Source organism: Callorhinchus milii, unplaced genomic scaffold (genome assembly GCF_018977255.1).
Source record: "Callorhinchus milii isolate IMCB2004 unplaced genomic scaffold, IMCB_Cmil_1.0 Scaffold804, whole genome shotgun sequence".
Classification (NCBI taxonomy): Eukaryota; Metazoa; Chordata; class Chondrichthyes; order Chimaeriformes; family Callorhinchidae; genus Callorhinchus; species Callorhinchus milii.
Window position 1 is genome coordinate 3,418 of NW_024705545.1, and position 21,691 is coordinate 25,108.

Consider the following 21,691-nt stretch of genomic DNA (forward strand, 5'->3'; position numbering starts at 1 on the left):
TAATCCGATAGGACTACAAAGCACCACCTTAACGTAACGAAGTCTAGAATAAACCTCAACACTCAAGACGCGGAATTCAACACAAACACCACGACACAATTAACAACAGTATTTTCTGGTGACTGTGAAGATTTTGTTTCAGTGAAAATGCCTTCCCACACACAGCGCAATTGAATGGCTTCTCACCCGAGTGTGTTTTCTGGTGAGTGTGAAGATTTTGTTTCAGTGAAATGCCTTATCGCACACAGCGCAATTGAATGGCTTCTCACCCGAGTGTGTTTTCTGGTGTCTGCTAAGAGTTGATTTCCGTGCAAATGCCTTCCCACACACAGAACAGTTGAATGGCTTCTCGTCCGTGTGTGTGTTTTGGTGATTGCGAAGAGTTGATGAATCTGTAAATGACTTCCCACACACAGAGCAATTGAATGGCTTCTCACCCGTGTGTGTGTGGCGCTGTGGGAAGGTAATCTGCTCCATGTGACTGATTCTTCAGTGACAGTCGCGGGTGTTTTTTATAGTAAAATGCACCCTTTAAGCTGCGTGGATGTCTGGCTTAAATCGCCAAGAAGCAAACTCTTACCAACGTCTAACTGAGACACAGTAACGTATCCTAAGTCGGACTACACACGCGATTACCAGTTTATCCACTAACAAAGACACTTACTTGTTGATGCACGGCGTATCGATGTCCCTGTAACCCGTCTGAAGAGATCGCCACGAACTCTCCCGAAGCAAAGTCGCCAACCAGTCGCCAAGCAATCGTGCTCGCCAGGCTGGGTCTCGTGGAAGAAGGGTTATCTGCAGAGCGGGGAGTCGAGCGTCTATGCTCAGCAAAATCCCTCTCGAAATGACCTTGAGGTCTGATTTTAAGCCCCTTATAACTTCGCTCTAGCATCCAAATCCTTTGTTCTCGACTTGGCCTATTATGGACTTTGCATTCAATTGTTAATTTTACATTAACAATCCGCATATCTAGCAACATAATACGTATGTACATATCACTGCATAATTGTACACTTCCGTTTGAATAAGGATGTGCATCTCCATGCATAATTCCATGATTCGTGTTAATTTGCTAATATTCACCGCCCAATGTCCTCTAAACTGCTGCAAGTTTAGAGGATGATAAAGCGACATACAGTCTGAATATCAAAATTGGTGATCTCGAGATTGATTTAGAATAAGATGTGCAAGTTTATACTGTACTGACTTTGTTTTATAAATATATTTAAGGACAATCGTGTTGAGCGGGGTGTTTCTAGAAAACGAGTGTTTTATATTAAAAATTCTGCCATTTGTTCGTGTAGTCGAACGCAATCCCTTTGTACTTACACTGCTGTGTATGTCCACTCGTGTGTGGGTGTGTGTACATGAGAGTGTATGTGTACTCGTGTATGATTATGTATTGGAACAAACAAATTATTTTTTATATTGTGTCGTAGAAATAATTGAGGGGCAACGTGGTAGGAATGCGCCACTACAACAGGGAACTACAGGGATGAGACTCCCCGCTCGTGGTGCTAAATGAATGAAAACAGCGCCACTGAGCAGACAGAGCCCCGCCCCTACAGCTCGTGAGTGTGACGTAGTGAGTGTGACCAGCGAACTGCCACGATGCTGCCAGGTAAGGGTAAACTTGTGTGATGGAGATGCTTCACCTGAAACTCGCCTCCACACGTGTTCGCTATGAACATTGTAGCAATAAGGGACGATCAGTCATCTTTAAAAACAGGTCTTTATTAATCTGCAAGAAAACTCACGTTAACACTCGTATCGAAATCTTTATTAATACGCATGCTATTTCCCAATAGGAATTTAACAGTTAAGACAGATTCTTAAATTCAAAAACGTAACGTCGATTTCCCCTTTGACGTCCTTTAACACTGAAGCCATTCGTCCAGAAGTCCAAGCCATCAAACACAGGAACAACGAACGTGCATCCATGCACACTCTGAAACCTATTATTTGAAGTGAATTAATTTATTACACAATGATGAAAATTAATGAACATGTTTAAAATATTGAGCAAGTTGTGATCACAGATTTTCTCCAACTTTAGCTCAACAAGACACTTAACCACTCGAGTAAAATCAGGAATTGAAACACCTCACAACCACTGCACATCACACACATCAACAAGTAATCGATAGGACTACAAAGCACCACCTTAACGTGACGAAGTCTAGAATAAACCTCAACACTCAAGATACGGAATTCCACACAAACACCACGACAAATGAATAACAGGAATGGCAAATCCTAAAACAAGACGGCACACCCAGATCAGTAGCTGTGAGAAGAAATTCTGCCATTTGTTCGCGTAGTCGAACGCAATCCCTTTGTACTTACACTGCTGTGTATGTCCACTCGTGTGTGGGTGTGTGTACATGAGAGTGTATGTGTACTCGTGTATGATTATGTATTGGAACAAAAATTATTTTTATATTGTGTCGTACAAATAATTGAGGGGCAACGTGGTAGGAATGCGCCACCACAACAGGGAACTACAGGATGATACTCCCCGCTCGTGGTGCGAAATGAATGAAAACAGCGTAGAAACACATGCACACTCGTGTGTGAATGCACACCGCTGTATATACAGTCGTGTTTGGATGCACACTCGTGTGTGTATGTCTACTCGTCCGTGTTTTTTTAAAGGAAAACTATGGTAGCAATAACGTACGATCAGTCATCTTTAAAAACAGGTCTTTATTAATCTGCAAGAAAGCTCACGTTAATACTCGTATCGAAATCTTTATTAATACGCATGCTCAAACAGGAAAGGAACTAGGCAAATTATTTCCCAATAGGAATTCAACAGTTAAAATATATTCTTAAAATCAAACACGTAAACGTCGATTTCCCTTTGACGTCCTTTTCGACTGAAGCCATTCGTCCAAAGTATAAAATTGTTGTCATTCTGAAATCCGTGAACACTTCTGGAACTTAAAGGAAGACATTCATCTGAACACATTATAGAGCATTCACAACATCACTCTAGCTTGAAGTCCTAGAAATCACCGAAAAATATATATGAGACACGAATACTCCACTACATCAAGCCATATCTCAGGATGCAACTGCATGGGGTCGAAAGAGGAATTTCGTTGAGGACTCATGACAACATTTTTACTCTTTGTTTGATGATGCCTGTGAAGTGTTACTGACTGTGAAAATGCTTCCAACACACAGAGCAATCAAACGGTTTTGTTAAAATAATTACACTAGTTGGAGTAGTGCTGGAAATCACTGATATAATCAATTGCACCTAATACATTGATCTAACAGAGAACAAACGTGCACATTCCAGGACTTTAACAGAAGTACTCAATACTTTGATTATCCAGCCACTCCAGCAGCCATTTCTCATTATCAACCTGCATGGGGTCGAAAAGAATTGCGTCAGGGCTCAGTACATCCAGCCATCTCGCAGGATCCAACTGCATGGGGTCGAAAGGAATTGTCGTCAGGACTCATTACATCCATGCATCTCTCAGGATCCACCTGCATAGGTTCGAAAGATGCTTTTTTTCAGGACTCATTGCAGCACTTTGTTTTTCACCTTTGATTTCACTTCCCTATTTTTGCTGATCTTCTCATGCTTGTTTCGGGGCGATGACCGTGTCCTCTCCAACGGAGAACAATTGAATGGATTCTCGCCCTTGTGTGTTTTCTGGTGCTGTGAAGATATGATTTCCGTGCAAATGCCTTCCAGCACACAGCGCAATTGAATTGCTTCTACCCGAGGTGTGTTTTCTGGTGACTGTAAGATTTGATTTCAGTGAAAATGCTTCCCACACACAGAGCAATTAACGGCTTCTCGCCCGTGTGTTGTTTTTCTGGGTGCCCTGTGAAGATTCTTGATTTCTGTGAAATGACTTCTTCACACCAGGCGCATTGAAGGGAAATTTCTTCTGGCCACCCGGTGTTGTGTTTTCTGGTGAGTGTTGAAGAGTTTGATTTCAGTGAAAATGACTTCTCAACACAGAGCAATTGAACGCTTTTTCCGCCCGAGTGGTGTTTTCTGGTGATGTGAAGATTTGATTTCGTGCAATGCCTTCCTCACACAGCGCAATTGAAAGGCTTCTCCCGGTGGTTTTCTGGGACTGTGAAATTGATTTCCATGCAATTCCTTAACACACACAGAGCAATTGAACCGCTTTTGCCAGTGTGTGGTGGCCGCTGTGGAGAGTTTTTTTCTCCTGTGACTGATTCTTCAGAGCAGAGAAACTGTCGCGGTGTTGTTGAGAGTTAAAGGCCCTCTAAGCTGCGTGGATGTCTGGCTTAAATCCAAGAAGCAAACTCTTACCAACGTCTAACGATACACAGTAAGTCGGACTACACACGCGATTACCAGTTTATCCACTAACAAAGACACTTACTTGTTGATGCATCGGCGTATCGATGTCCCTGTAACCCTCTGAAGAGATCGCCACGAACTCTCCCGAAGCAAAGTCCCAACCAGTCGCCAAGCAATCGTGCTCGCCAGCTGGGTCTCGTGGAAGAAGGGTTATCTGCAGAGCGGGGAGTCGAGCGTCTATGCTCCATCAAAATCCCTCTCGAAATGCCCTTGAGGTCTGATTTTAAGCCCTTTATAATTCCGCTCTAGCATCCAAAATTCTTGTTCTCGACTTGGCCTATTATGGAATTTGCATTCAATTGTTAATTTTTACATTAACAATCCGCATATCTAGCAACATAATACGTATGTACATATCACTGAATAATTGTACACTTCCGTTGAATACGGATGTGCATCTCTATGCATAATTCCATGATTCGTGTTAATTTGCTAATATTCACCCCCCAATGTCCTCTAAACTGCTGCAAGTTAGAGGATGATAAGTGACATACAGTCTGAAGTATCAAAATTGGTGATCTCGAGCTTGATTTGGAATAAGATGTGCAAGTTTATACTGTACTGACTTTGTTTTATAAAATATATTTAAGTACAATCGTGTTGAGCGGGGTGTTTCTAGAAAACGAGTGTTTTATATTAAAAATTCTGCCATTTGTTCGCGTAGTCGAACGCAATCCCTTTGTACTTACACTGCTGTGTATGTCCACTCGTGTGTGGGTGTGTGTACTGAGAGTGTATGTGTACTCGTGTATGATTATGTATTGGAACAAACAAATTATTTTTATATTGTGTCGTACAAATAATTGAGGGGCAACGTGGTAGGAATGCGCCACCACAACAGGGAACTACAGGATGAGACTCCCCGCTCGTGGTGCGAAATGAATGAAAACAGCGTAGAAACACATGCACACTCGTGTGTGAATGCACACCGCTGTATATACAGTCGTGTTTGGATGCACACTCGTGTGTGTATGTCTACTCGTCCCGTGTTTTTTTAAAGGAAAACTATGGTAGCAATAACGTACGATCAGTCATCTTTAAAACAGGTCTTTATTAATCTGCAAGAAAGCTCACGTTAATACTCGTATCGAAATCTTTATTAATACGCATGCTCAAACAGGAAAGGAACTAGGCAAATTATTTCCCAATAGGAATTCAACAGTTAAAATATATTCTTAAAATCAAACACGTAAACGTCGATTTCCTCTTTGACGTCCTTTTCGACTGAAGCCATTCGTCCAAAGTATAAAATTGTTGTCATTCTGAAATCCGTGAACACTTCTGGAACTTAAAGGAAGACATTCATCTGAACACATTATAGAGCATTCACAACATCACTCTAGCTTGAAGTCCTAGAAATCACCGAAAAATATATATGAGACACGAATACTCCACTACATCAAGCCATATCTCATGATGCAACTGCATGGGGTCGAAAGAGGAATTTCGTTGAGGACTCATGACAACATTTTTACTCTTTGTTTGATGATGCCTGTGAAGTGTTACTGACTGTGAAAATGCTTCCAACACACAGAGCAATCAAACGGTTTTGTTAAAATAATTACACTAGTTGGAGTAGTGCTGGAAATCACTGATATATCAATTGCAACTAATACATTAATCTAACAGAGAACAAACGTGCACATTCCAGGACTTTAACAGAAGTACTCAATACTTTGATTATCCAGCCACTCCAGCAGCCATTTCTCATTATCAACCTGCATGGGGTCGAAATAGGAATTGTCGTCAGGGCTCAGTACATCCAGCCATCTCGCAGGATCCAACTGCATGGGGTCGAAATAGGAATTGTCGTCAGGACTCATTACATCCATGCATCTCTCAGGATCCACCTGCATAGGTTCGAAAGATGCATTTTTTTCAGGACTCATTGCAGCACTCTGTATTTCTCCTTTTGATTTCACTTTCCTATCATTGCGGATCTTCTCATGCTTGTTCGGGGTGATGACCGTGTCCTCTCCAACGGAGAACAATTGAATGGCTTATCGTCCGTGTGTGTTTCCTGGTGACGATGAAGATTTGATTTCCGTGAAAATGGCTTCCCACACAGAGAGCAATTGAACGGCTTCTCGCCCGTGTGTGTTTTTTGGTGAGTGTGAAGATCTGCTTTACGGGCAAATGCCTTCACACAAACAGAGCAATTGAATGGCTTCTCACCCGAGTGTGTTTTTTGGTGATTGCGAAGAGTTGATGAATCTGCAAATGACTTCCCGCACATAGAGCAATTGAACGCTTCTCGCCCGTGTGTGTTTCTGGTGCTTGTGATGAGTTGATGATTCTGCAAATGCTTCCCACACACAGAGCAATTGAACGGCTTCTCGCCCGTGTGTGTTTTGGCGATGAAGATTTGATTTGAAATGCTTCCCACACAGAGAGCAATTGAACGGCTCCTCGCCCGTGTGTTGGTTTTGGAGTGTGAAGATCTGTTCGGCAAATGCCTTCACACACACAGAGCAATTGAATGGCTTCTCACCGTGTGTGTTTTCTGGTGCTTGTGAAGATCTGATTTCCGTGCAAATGCCTTCCAGCACACAGCGCAATTGAACGGCTTCTCTCCCGTGTGTGTTTTTGGTGAGTGTGAAGATCTGCTTTACGGGCAAATGCCTTCACACAAACAGAGCAATTGAATGGCTTCTCACCCGAGTGTGTTTTCTGGTGACTGCGAAGAGTTGATGAATCTGCAAATGCCTTCCCGCACACAGCGCAATTGAATGGCTTCTTACCCGTGTGTGCGTGCCGCTGTGGAGAGTTTTTCTGCTCCATGTGACTGATTTTTCAGAGCAGAGAAACTTCGTGGATGTCTGGCTCAAATCGCCAAAAAACAACTCTCACTAACGTCTAACCGAGTCACAGTAACGTCTCGGAAGTCGGAATACACACGCGATTACCAGTTTATCCACTAACAAAGACACTTACTTGTTGATGCACGGCGTATCGATGTCCCTGTAACCCGTCTGAAGAGATCGCCACGAACTCTCCCGAAGCAAAGTCCCCAACCAGTCGCCAAGCAATCGTGCTCGCCAGGCTGGGTCTCGTGGAAGAAGGGTTATCTGCAGAGCGGGGAGTCGAGCGTCTATGCTCATCAAAATCCCTCTCGAAATGCCCTTGAGGTCTGATTTTAAGCCCTTTATAATTCCGCTCTAGCATCCAAATCTTTGTTTTCGACTTGGCCTATTATGGAATTTGCATTCAATGTTAATTTTTACATTAACAATCCGCATATCTAGCAACATAATACGTATGTACATATCACTGAATAATTGTACACTTCCGTTTGAATACGGATGTGCATCTCTATGCATAATTCCATGATTCGTGTTAATTTGCTAATATTCACCCCCCAATGTCCTCTAAACTGCTGCAAGTTTAGAGGATGATAAAGTGACATACAGTCTGAAGTATCAAAATTGGTGATCTCGAGCTTGATTTGGAATAAGATGTGCAAGTTTATACTGTACTGACTTTGTTTTATAAATATATTTAAGTACAATCGTGTTGAGCGGGTGTTTCTTCTCACCCGAGTGTGTTTTTTGGTGATTGCGAAGAGTTGATGATTCTGCAAATGACTTCCGCACACAGAGCAATTGAACGGCTTCTCTCCCGTGTGTGTTTTTTGGTGATTGTGAAGATCTGCTTTACGGGCAAATGCTTCCACACACAGAGCAATTGAACGGCTTCTCGCCCGTGTGTGTTTTTGGTGCTTGTGAAGATCTGATTTCCGTGCAAATGCCTTCCAGCACACAGCGCAATTGAACGGCTTCTCGCCCGTGTGTGTTTTTTGGTGAGTGTGAAGATCTGCTTTACGGGCAAATGCCTTCACACAAACAGAGCAATTGAATGGCTTCTCACCCGAGTGTGTTTTCTGGTGATTGCGAAGAGTTGATGAATCTGCAAATGCCTTCCCGCACACAGCGCAATTGAATGGCTTCCTACCCGTGTGTGCGTGCCGCTGTGGAGAGTTTTTCTGCTCCATGTGACTGATTTTTCAGAGCAGAGAAACTTCGTGGATGTCTGGCTCAAATCGCCAAAAACAACTCTCACTAACGTTTAACCGAGTCACAGTAACGTCTCGGAAGTCGGAATACACACGCGATTACCAGTTTATCCACTAACAAAGACACTTACTTGTTGATGCACGGCGTATCGATGTCCCTGTAACCCGTCTGAAGAGATCGCCACGAACTCTCCCGAAGCAAAGTCCCCAACCAGTCACCAAGCAATCGTGCTCGCCAGGCTGGGTCTCGTGGAAGAAGGGTTATCTGCAGAGCGGGGAGTCGAGCGTCTATGCTCATCAAAATCCCTCTCGAAATGCCCTTGAGGTCTGATTTTAAGCCCTTTATAATTCCGCTCTAGCATCCAAATTCTTTGTTCTCGACTTGGCCTATTATGGAATTTGCATTCAATTGTTAATTTTTACATTAACAATCCGCATATCTAGCAACATAATACGTATGTACATATCACTGAATAATTGTACACTTCCGTTTGAATACGGATGTGCATCTCTATGCATAATTCCATGATTCGTGTTAATTTGCTAATATTCACCCCCCAATGTCCTCTAAACTGCTGCAAGTTTAGAGGATGATAAAGTGACATACAGTCTGAAGTATCAAAATTGGTGATCTCGAGCTTGATTTGGAATAAGATGTGCAAGTTTATACTGTACTGACTTTGTTTTATAAATATATTTAAGTACAATCGTGTTGAGCGGGGTGTTTCTAGAAAACGAGTGTTTTATATTAAAAATTCTGCCATTTGTTCGTGTAGTCGAACGCAATCCCTTTGTACTTACACTGCTGTGTATGTCCACTCGTGTGTGGGTGTGTGTACATGAGAGTGTATGCGTACTCGTGTATGATTATGTATTGGAACAAACAAATTATTTTTATATTGTGTCGTACAAATAATTGAGGGGCAACGTGGTAGGAATGCGCCACCACAACAGGGAACTACAGGGATGAGACTCCCCGCTCGTGGTGCGAAATGAATGAAAACAGCGTAGAAACACATGCACACTCGTGTGTGAATGCACACCGCTGTATATACAGTCGTGTTTGGATGCACACTCGTGTGTGTATGTCTACTCGTCCGTGTTTTTTTAAAGGAAAACTATGGTAGCAATAACGTACGATCAGTCATCTTTAAAAACAGGTCTTTATTAATCTGCAAGAAAGCTCACGTTAATACTCGTATCGAAATCTTTATTAATACGCATGCTCAAACAGGAAAGGAACTATCTTCTTGGTTCTTTCGGTAAAGTCACGTAGAAGGGAAGTAATAAAATAATAAAAATAAAACATAATAAACAATTCTCACGACGTTTCGGCCACAACGCAAGCAGCCGTCCTCAACGGCTGCTTGCGTTGTGGCCGAAACGTCGTGAGAATTGTTTTATTATGTTTTATTTTTATTATTTTATTACTTCCCTTCTACGTGACTTTACCGAAAGAACCAAGAAGATGAATCCCTGCAGTCACGAAAGCTTTAAATCGAAAAGGAAAGGAACTAGGCAAATTTTTCCCAATAGGAATTCAACAGTTAAAATATATTCTTGAAATCAAACACGTAAACGTCGATTTCCCTTTGACGTCCTTTTCGACTGAAGCCATTCGTCCAAAGTATAAAATTGTTGTCATTCTGAAATCAGTGAACACTTCTGGAACTTAAAGGAAGACATTCATCTGAACACATTATAGAGTATTCACAACATCACTCTAGCTTGAAGTCCTAGAAATCACCGAAAAATATATATGCGACACGAATATGACTCTCCAGCCACTCCACTACATCAAGCCATATCTATGATGCAACTGCATGGGGTCGAAAGAGGAATTTCGTTGAGGACTCATGACAACATTTTTACTCTTTGTTTGATGATGCCTGTGAAGTGTTGCTGACCGTGAAAATGCTTCCAACACATAGAGCAATCAAACGGTTTTGTTAAAAGAATTACACCAGTTTGTAGTGCTGGAAATCACTGATATAATCAATTGCACCTAATAATTGATCTAACAGAGACACAAACGTGCACATTCCAGGACTTTACCAGAAGTACTCAATACTTTGATTATCCAGCCACTCCAGCAGCCATTTCTCATTATCAACCTGCATGGGGTCGAAATAGGAATTGTCGTCAGGGCTCAGTACATCCACCATCTCGCAGGATCCACTGCATAGGTTCGAAATAGGAATTTTAGGACTCATTGCAGCACTCTGTATTTCTCCTTTTGATTTCACTTTCATTGCGGATCTTCTCATGCTTGTTTCGGGGTGATGACCGTGTCCTCTCCAACGGAGAACAATTGAATGGCTTCTCGCCCGTGTGTGTTTTCTGGTGACGATGAAGATTTGATTTCCGTGAAAATGGCTTCCCACACAGAGAGCAATTGAACGCCTTCTCGCCCGTGTGTGTTTTTTGGTGAGTGTGAAGATCTGCTTTACGGGCAAATGCCTTCACACAAACAGAGCAATTGAATGGCTTCTCACCCGTGTGTGTTTTTTGGTGATTGCGAAGAGTTGATGAATCTGCAAATGACTTCCCACACACAGAGCAATTGAATGGCTTCTCACCGTGTGTGTTTCTGGTGATTGCGAAGAGTTGATGAATCTGCAAATGCCTTCCCACACACAGAGCAATTGAATGGCTTCTCGCCCGTGTGTGTTTTGGTGACGATGAAGATTGTTTTCCATGCAAATGCCTTCCCACACAGAGCAATTGAACGGCTTCTCGCCCGTGTGTGTGTTTTGGTGAGTGTGAAGATCTGCTTTACGGCAAATGCCTTCACACAACAGAGCAATTGAATGGCTTCTCACCCGAGTGTGTTTTCTGGTGATTGTGAAGATCTGATTTCCGTGCAAATGCCTTCCAGCACACAGCGCCATTGAACGGCTTCTCTCCCGTGTGTGTTTTTGGTGAGTGTGAAGATCTGCTTTACGGGCAAATGCCTTCACACAAACAGAGCAATTGAATGGCTTCTCACCCGAGTGTGTTTTCTGGTGACTGCGAAGAGTTGATGAATCTGCAAATGCCTTCCCGCACACAGCGCAATTGAATGGCTTCTTACCCGTGTGTGCGTGCCGCTGTGGAGAGTTTTTCTGCTCCATGTGACTGATTTTTCAGAGCAGAGAAACTTCGTGGATGTCTGGCTCAAATCGCCAAAAAACAACTCTCACTAACGTTTAACCGAGTCACAGTAACGTCTCGGAAGTCGGAATACACACGCGATTACCAGTTTATCCACTAACAAAGACACTTACTTGTTGATGCACGGCGTATCGATGTCCCTGTAACCCGTCTGAAGAGATCGCCACGAACTCTCCCGAAGCAAAGTCCCCAACCAGTCGCCAAGCAATCGTGCTCGCCAGGCTGGGTCTCGTGGAAGAAGGGTTATCTGCAGAGCGGGGAGTCGAGCGTCTATGCTCATCAAAATCCCTCTCGAAATGCCCTTGAGGTCTGATTTTAAGCTCTTTATAATTCCGCTCTAGCATCCAAAATCTTTGTTTTCGACTTGGCCTATTATGGAATTTGCATTCAATGTTAATTTTTACATTAACAATCCGCATATCTAGCAACATAATACGTATGTACATATCACTGAATAATTGTACACTTCCGTTTGAATACGGATGTGCATCTCTATGCATAATTCCATGATTCGTGTTAATTTGCTAATATTCACCCCCCAATGTCCTCTAAACTGCTGCAAGTTTAGAGGATGATAAAGTGACATACAGTCTGAAGTATCAAAATTGGTGATCTCGAGCTTGATTTGGAATAAGATGTGCAAGTTTATACTGTACTGACTTTGTTTTATAAATATATTTAAGTACAATCGTGTTGAGCGGGGTGTTTCTTCTCACCCGAGTGTGTGTTTTTTGGTGATTCTGAAGATCTGATTTCCGTGCAAATGCCTTCCAGCACACAGCGCCATTGAACGGCTTCTCTCCCGTGTGTGTTTTTTGGTGAGTGTGAAGATCTGCCTTTACGGGCAAATGCCTTCACACAAACAGAGCAATTGAACGGCTTCTCACCCGAGTGTGTTTTTTGGTGATTGTGAAGATCTGATTTCCGTGCAAATGCCTTCCAGCACACAGCGCAATTGAACGGCTTCTCGCCCGTGTGTGTTTTTTGGTGAGTGTGAAGATCTGCTTTACGGGCAAATGCCTTCACACAAACAGAGCAATTGAATGGCTTCTCACCCGAGTGTGTTTTCTGGTGACTGCGAAGAGTTGATGAATCTGCAAATGCCTTCCCGCACACAGCGCAATTGAATGGCTTCTTACCCGTGTGTGCGTGCCGCTGTGGAGAGTTTTTCTGCTCCATGTGACTGATTTTTCAGAGCAGAGAAACTTCGTGGATGTCTGGCTCAAATCGCCAAAAACAACTCTCACTAACGTTTAACCGAGTCACAGTAACGTCTCGGAAGTCGGAATACACACGCGATTACCAGTTTATCCACTAACAAAGACATTTACTTGTTGATGCACGGCGTATCGATGTCCCTGTAACCCGTCTGAAGAGATCGCCACGAACTCTCCCGAAGCAAAGTCCCCAACCAGTCGCCAAGCATCGTGCTCGCCAGGCTGGGTCTCGTGGAAGAAGGTTATCTGCAGAGCGGAGGAGTCGAGCGTCTATGCTCACAAAATCCCTCTCGAAATGCCCTTGAGGTCTGATTTTAAGCCCTTATAATTCCGCTCTAGCATCCAAATTCCTTTGTTCTCGACATGGCCTATTCATGGAATTTGCATTCAATTGTTAATTTTTACATTAACAATCCGCATATCTAGCAACATAATACGTATGTACATTCACTGATAATTGTACACTCCGTTTGAATACGGATGTGCATCTCTATGCATATTCCATGATTCGTGTTAATTTGCTAATATTCACCCCCCAATGTCCTCTAAACTGCTGCAAGTTTAGAGGATGATAAAGTGACATACAGTCTGAAGTATCAAATTGGTGATCTCGAGCTTGATTTGGAATAAGATGTGCAAGTTTATACTGTACTGACTTTGTTTTATAAATATATTTAAGTACAATCGTGTTGAGCGGGGTGTTTCTAGAAAACGAGTGTTTTTATATTAAAAATTCTGCCATTTGTTCGTGTAGTCGAACGCAATCCCTTTTACTTACACTGCTGTGTATGTCCATCGTGTGTGGGTGTGTGTACATGAGAGTGCTGGCTACTCGTGTATGATTATGTATTGGAACAAACAAATTATTTTTATATTGTGTCGTACAAATAATTGAGGGGCAACGTGGTAGGAATGCGCCACCACAACAGGGAACTACAGGGATGAGACTCCCCGCTCGTGGTGCGAAATGAATGAAAACAGCGTAGAAACACATGCACACTCGTGTGTGAATGCACACCGCTGTATATACAGTCGTGTTTGGATGCACACTCGTGGTGTATTCTACTCGTCCGTGTTTTTTAAAGGAAAACTATGGTAGCAATAACGTACGATCAGTCATCTTTAAAAACAGGTCTTTATTAATCTGCAAGAAAGCTCACGTTAATACTCGTATCGAAATCTTTATAATACGCATGCTCAAAGGAAAGGAACTATCTTCTTGGTTCTTTCGGTAAAGTCACGTAGAAGGGAAGTAATAAAATAATAAAAATAAACATAATAAAACCATTCTCACGACGTTTCGGCCACAACGCAAGCAGCCGTCCTCAACGGCTGCTTGCGTTGTGGCCGAAACGTCGTGAGAATTGTTTTATTATGTTTTATTTTTATTATTTTATTACTTCCCTTCTACGTGACTTTACCGAAGAACCAAGAAGATGAATCCCTGCAGTCACGAAAGCTTTAAATCGAAAGGAAGGAACTAGGCAAATTTTTTCCCAATAGGAATTCAACAGTTAAAATATATTCTTAAAATCAAACACGTAAACGTCGATTTCCCTTTTGACGTCCTTTTCGACTGAAGCCATTCGTCCTAAGTATAAAGTTGTTGTCATTCTGAAATCCGTGAACACTTCTGGAACTTAAAGGAAGACATTCATCTGAACACATTATAGAGCATTCACAACATCACTCTAGCTTGAAGTCCTAGAAATCACCGAAAAATATATATGAGACACGAATACTCCACTACATCAAGCCATATCTCATGATGCAACTGCATGGGGTCGAAAGAGGAATTTCGTTGAGGACTTATGACAACATTTTTACTCTTTGTTTGATGATGCCTGTGAAGTGTTGCTGACCGTGAAAATGCTTCCAACACACAGAGCAATCAAACGGTTTTGTTGAAATAATTACACTAGCTTGGAGTAGTGCTGGAAATCACTGATATAATCAATTGCACTAATACATTGATCTAACAGAGACACAAACGTGCACATTCCAGGACTTTAACAGAAGTACTCAATACTTTGATTATCCAGCCACTCCAGCAGCCATTTCTCATTATCAACCTGCATGGGGTCGAAATAGGAATTGTCGTCAGGGCTCAGTACATCCAGCCATCTCGCAGGATCCAACTGCATGGGGTCGAAATAGGAATTTTCAGGACTCATTGCAGCACTCTGTATTTCTCCTTTTGATTTCACTTTCCTATCATTGCGGATCTTCTCATGCTTGTTTCGGGGTGATGACCGTGTCCTCTCCAACGGAGAACAATTGAATGGCTTATCGTCCGTGTGTGTTTCCTGGTGAAGATGAAGATTTGATTTCCCGTGAAAATGGCTTCCCACACAGAGAGCAATTGAACGCCTTCTCGCCCGTGTGTGAGATTGGCTTTCCACACACAGAGCAATTGAACGGCTTCTCACCCGAGTGTGTTTTTGGTGATTGCGAAGATCTGCTTTACGGGCAAATGACTTCCCGCACACAGAGCAATTGAACGGCTTCTCGCCGTGTGTGTTTTCTGGTGCTTGTGATGAGTTGATGAATCTGCAAATGACTTCCCACACACAGAGCAATTGAACGGCTTCTCGCCCGTGTGTGTTTTCTGGTGCTGGTGATGAGTTGATGAATCTGCAAATGACTTCCCACACACAGAGCAATTGAACGGCTTCTCGCCCGTGTGTGTTTTCTGGTGCTTGTGAAGATCTGATTTCCGTGCAAATGCCTTCCAGCACACAGCGCAATTGAACGGCTTCTCGCCCGTGTGTGTTTTTTGGTGAGTGTGAAGATCTGCTTTACGGGCAAATGCCTTCACACAAACAGAGCAATTGAATGGCTTCTCACCGAGTGTGTTTTTTGGTGATTGCGAAGAGTTGATGAATCTGCAAATGCCTTCCCGCACACAGCGCAATTGAATGGCTTCTTACCCGTGTGTGCGTGCCGCTGTGGAGAGTTTTTCTGCTCCATGTGACTGATTTTTCAGAGCAGAGAAACTTCGTGGATGTCTGGCTCAAATCGCCAAAAAGCAACTCTCACTAACGTCTAACCGAGTCACAGTAACGTCTCGGAAGTCGGAATACACACGCGATTACCAGTTTATCCACTAACAAAGACACTTACTTGTTGATGCACGGCGTATCGATGTCCCTGTAACCCGTCTGAAGAGATCGCCACGAACTCTCCCGAAGCAAAGTCCCCAACCAGTCGCCAAGCAATCGTGCTCGCCAGGCTGGGTCTCGTGGAAGAAGGGTTATCTGCAGAGCGGGGAGTCGAGCGTCTATGCTCATCAAAATCCCTCTCGAAATGCCCTTGAGGTCTGATTTTAAGCCCTTTATAATTCCGCTCTAGCATCCAAATTCTTTGTTCTCGACTTGGCCTATTATGGAATTTGCATTCAATTGTTAATTTTTACATTAACAATCCGCATATCTAGCAACATAATACGTATGTACATATCACTGAATAATTGTACACTTCCGTTTGAATACGGATGTGCATCTCTATGCATAATTCCATGATTCGTGTTAATTTGCTAATATTCACCCCCCAATGTCCTCTAAACTGCTGCAAGTTTAGAGGATGATAAAGTGACATACAGTCTGAAGTATCAAAATTGGTGATCTCGAGCTTGATTTGGAATAAGATGTGCAAGTTTATACTGTACTGACTTTGTTTTATAAATATATTTAAGTACAATCGTGTTGAGCGGGGTGTTTCTAGAAAACGAGTGTTTTATATTAAAAATTCTGCCATTTGTTCGCGTAGTCGAACGCAATCCCTTTGTACTTACACTGCTGTGTATGTCCACTCGTGTGTGGGTGTGTGTACATGAGAGTGTATGTGTACTCGTGTATGATTATGTATTGGAACAAACAAATTATTTTTATATTGTGTCGTACAAATAATTGAGGGGCAACGTGGTAGGAATGCGCCACCACAACAGGGAACTACAGGGATGAGACTCCCCGCTCGTGGTGCGAAATGAATGAAAACAGCGTAGAAACACATGCACACTCGTGTGTGAATGCACACCGCTGTATATACAGTCGTGTTTGGATGCACACTCGTGTGTGTATGTCTACTCGTCCGTGTTTTTTTAAAGGAAAACTATGGTAGCAATAACGTACGATCAGTCATCTTTAAAAACAGGTCTTTATTAATCTGCAAGAAAGCTCACGTTAATACTCGTATCGAAATCTTTATTAATACGCATGCTCAAACAGGAAAGGAACTAGGCAAATTATTTCCCAATAGGAATTCAACAGTTAAAATATATTCTTAAAATCAAACACGTAAACGTCGATTTCCCTTTGACGTCCTTTTCGACTGAAGCCATTCGTCCAAAGTATAAAATTGTTGTCATTCTGAAATCCGTGAACACTTCTGGAACTTAAAGGAAGACATTCATCTGAACACATTATAGAGCATTCACAACATCACTCTAGCTTGAAGTCCTAGAAATCACCGAAAATATATATGAGACACGAATACTCCACTACATCAAGCCATATCTCAGGATGCAACTGCATGGGGTCGAAAGAGGAATTTCGTTGAGGACTCATGACAACATTTTTACTCTTTGTTTGATGATGCCTGTGAAGTGTTACTGACTGTGAAAATGCTTCCAACACACAGAGCAATCAAACGGTTTTGTTAAAATAATTACACTAGGTTGGAGTAGTGCTGGAAATCACTGATATTATCAATTGCACCTAATACATTGATCTAACAGAGAAACAAACGTGCACATTCCAGGACTTTAACAGAAGTTCTCAGTACTTTGATTATCCAGCCACTCCAGCAGCCATTTCTCATTATCAACCTGCATGGGGTCGAAATAGGAATTGTCGTCAGGGCTCAGTACATCCAGCCATCTCGCAGGATCCAACTGCATGGGGTCGAAATAGGAATTGTCGTCAGGACTCATTACATCCATGCATCTCTCAGGATCCACCTGCATAGGTTCGAAAGATGCATTTTTTTCAGGACTCATTGCAGCACTCTGTATTTCTCCTTTTGATTTCACTTTCCTATCATTGCGGATCTTCTATGCTTGTTTCGGGGTGATGACCGTGTCCTCTCCAACGGAGAACAATTGAATGGCTTATCGTCCGTGTGTGTTTCCTGGTGACGATGAAGATTTGATTTCCGTGAAAATGGCTTCCCACACAGAGAGCAATTGAACGGCTTCTCGCCCGTGTGTGTTTTTTGGTGAGTGTGAAGATCTGCTTTACGGGCAAATGCCTTCACACAAACAGAGCAATTGAATGGCTTCTCACCCGAGTGTGTTTTTTGGTGATTGCGAAGAGTTGATGAATCTGCAAATGACTTCCCGCACACAGAGCAATTGAACGGCTTCTCGCCCGTGTGTGTTTTCTGGTGCTTGTGATGAGTTGATGAATCTGCAAATGACTTCCCACACACAGAGCAATTGAACGGCTTCTCGCCCGTGTGTGTTTTCTGGTGCTTGTGAAGATCTGATTTCCGTGCAAATGCCTTCCAGCACACAGCGCAATTGAACGGCTTCTCGCCCGTGTGTGTTTTTTGGTGAGTGTGAAGATCTGCTTTACGGGCAAATGCCTTCACACAAACAGAGCAATTGAATGGCTTCTCACCCGAGTGTGTTTTTGGTGATTGCGAAGAGTTGATGAATCTGCAAATGCCTTCCCGCACACAGCGCAATTGAATGGCTTCTTACCCGTGTGTGCGTGCCGCTGTGGAGAGTTTTTCTGCTCCATGTGACTGATTTTTCAGAGCAGAGAAACTTCGTGGATGTCTGGCTCAAATCGCCAAAAAGCAACTCTCACTAACGTCTAACCGAGTCACAGTAACGTCTCGGAAGTCGGAATACACACGCGATTACCAGTTTATCCACTAACAAAGACACTTACTTGTTGATGCACGGCGTATCGATGTCCCTGTAACCCGTCTGAAGAGATCGCCACGAACTCTCCCGAAGCAAAGTCCCCAACCAGTCGCCAAGCAATCGTGCTCGCCAGGCTGGGTCTCGTGGAAGAAGGGTTATCTGCAGAGCGGGGAGTCGAGCGTCTATGCTCATCAAAATCCCTCTCGAAATGCCCTTGAGGTCTGATTTTAAGCCCTTTATAATTCCGCTCTAGCATCCAAATTCTTTGTTCTCGACTTGGCCTATTATGGAATTTGCATTCAATTGTTAATTTTTACATTAACAATCCGCATATCTAGCAACATAATACGTATGTACATATCACTGAATAATTGTACACTTCCGTTTGAATACGGATGTGCATCTCTATGCATAATTCCATGATTCGTGTTAATTTGCTAATATTCACCCCCCAATGTCCTCTAAACTGCTGCAAGTTTAGAGGATGATAAAGTGACATACAGTCTGAAGTATCAAAATTGGTGATCTCGAGCTTGATTTGGAATAAGATGTGCAAGTTTATACTGTACTGACTTTGTTTTATAAATATATTTAAGTACAATCGTGTTGAGCGGGGTGTTTCTAGAAAACGAGTGTTTTATATTAAAAATTCTGCCATTTGTTCGCGTAGTCGAACGCAATCCCTTTGTACTTACACTGCTGTGTATGTCCACTCGTGTGTGGGTGTGTGTACATGAGAGTGTATGTGTACTCGTGTATGATTATGTATTGGAACAAACAAATTATTTTTATATTGTGTCGTACAAATAATTGAGGGGCAACGTGGTAGGAATGCGCCACCACAACAGGGAACTACAGGGATGAGACTCCCCGCTCGTGGTGCGAAATGAATGAAAACAGCGTAGAAACACATGCACACTCGTGTGTGAATGCACACCGCTGTATATACAGTCGTGTTTGGATGCACACTCGTGTGTGTATGTCTACTCGTCCGTGTTTTTTTAAAGGAAAACTATGGTAGCAATAACGTACGATCAGTCATCTTTAAAAACAGGTCTTTATTAATCTGCAAGAAAGCTCACGTTAATACTCGTATCGAAATCTTTATTAATACGCATGCTCAAACAGGAAAGGAACTAGGCAAATTATTTCCCAATAGGAATTCAACAGTTAAAATATATTCTTAAAATCAAACACGTAAACGTCGATTTCCTTTTGACGTCCTTTTCGACTGAAGCCATTCGTCCAAAGTATAAAATTGTTGTCATTCTGAAATCCGTGAACACTTCTGGAACTTAAAGGAAGACATTCATCTGAACACATTATAGAGCATTCACAACATCACTCTAGCTTGAAGTCCTAGAAATCACCGAAAAATATATATGAGACACGAATACTCCACTACATCAAGCCATATCTCATGATGCAACTGCATGGGGTCGAAAGAGGAATTTCGTTGAGGACTCATGACAACATTTTTACTCTTTGTTTGATGATGCCTGTGAAGTGTTACTGACTGTGAAAATGCTTCCAACACACAGAGCAATCAAACGGTTTTGTTAAAATAATTACACTAGGTTGGAGTAGTGCTGGAAATCACTGATATTATCAATTGCACCTAATACATTGATCTAACAGAGAAACAAACGTGCACATTCCAGGACTTTAACAGAAGTTCTCAATACTTTGATTATCCAGCCACTCCAGCAGCCATTTCTCATTATCAACCTGCATGGGGTCGAAATAGGAATTGTCGTCAGGGCTCAGTACATCCAGCCATCTCGCAGGATCCAACTGCATGGGGTCGAAATAGGAATTGTCGTCAGGACTCATTACATCCATGCATCTCTCAGGATCCACCTGCATAGGTTCGAAAGATGCATTTTTTTCAGGACTCATTGCAGCACTCTGTATTTCTCCTTTTGATTTCACTTTCCTATCATTGCGGATCTTCTTATGCTTGTTTCGGGGTGATGACCGTGTCCTCTCCAACGGAGAACAATTGAATGGCTTATCGTCCGTGTGTGTTTCCTGGTGACGATGAAGATTTGATTTCCGTGAAAATGGCTTCCCACACAGAGAGCAATTGAACGGCTTCTCGCCCGTGTGTGTTTTTTGGTGAGTGTGAAGATCTGCTTTACGGGCAAATGCCTTCACACAAACAGAGCAATTGAATGGCTTCTCACCCGAGTGTGTTTTTTGGTGATTGCGAAGAGTTGATGAATCTGCAAATGACTTCCCGCACACAGAGCAATTGAACGGCTTCTCGCCCGTGTGTGTTTTCTGGTGCTTGTGATGAGTTGATGAATCTGCAAATGACTTCCACACACAGAGCAATTGAACGGCTTCTCGCCCGTGTGTGTTTTCTGGTGCTTGTGAAGATCTGATTTCCGTGCAAATGCCTTCCAGCACACAGCGCAATTGAACGGCTTCTCGCCCGTGTGTGTTTTTTGGTGACTGTGAAGATCTGATTTCCGGCAAATGCCTTCACACACAGAGCAATTGAATGGCTTCTCGCCCGTGTGTGTTTTTTGGTGATTGCGAAGAGTTGATGAATCTGCAAATGCCTTCCCGCACACAGCGCAATTGAATGGCTTCTTACCCGTGTGTGCGTGCCGCTGTGGAGAGTTTTTCTGCTCCATGTGACTGATTTTTCAGAGCAGAGAAACTTCGTGGATGTCTGGCTCAAATCGCCAAAAAGCAACTCTCACTAACGGTCTAACCGAGTCACAGTAACGTCTCGGAAGTCGGAATACACACGCGATTACCAGTTTATCCACTAACAAAGACACTTACTTGTTGATGCACGGCGTATCGATGTCCCTGTAACCCGTCTGAAGAGATCGCCACGAACTCTCCCGAAGCAAAGTCCCCAACCAGTCGCCAAGCAATCGTGCTCGCCAGGCTGGGTCTCGTGGAAGAAGGGTTATCTGCAGAGCGGGGAGTCGAGCGTCTATGCTCATCAAAATCCCTCTCGAAATGCCCTTGAGGTCTGATTTTAAGCCCTTTATAATTCCGCTCTAGCATCCAAATTCTTTGTTCTCGACTTGGCCTATTATGGAATTTGCATTCAATTGTTA

General features: G+C 42.8%; 1 protein-coding gene across 1 annotated transcript; it reads right to left on the bottom strand.

Annotated features, from left to right (window-relative positions):
- Positions 1-15,183: 15,183 nt before the first annotated feature.
- Positions 15,184-15,670, bottom strand: LOC121852466 (gastrula zinc finger protein XlCGF7.1-like; the record flags this gene model as incomplete). The annotated part of the gene is given in 3 exon segments (XM_042346457.1): positions 15,184-15,257; positions 15,260-15,589; positions 15,592-15,670. Coding segments are annotated over 3 exon segments (483 nt in total), but the record flags the coding sequence as incomplete, so codon positions are not given.
- Positions 15,671-21,691: the final 6,021 nt, after the last annotated feature.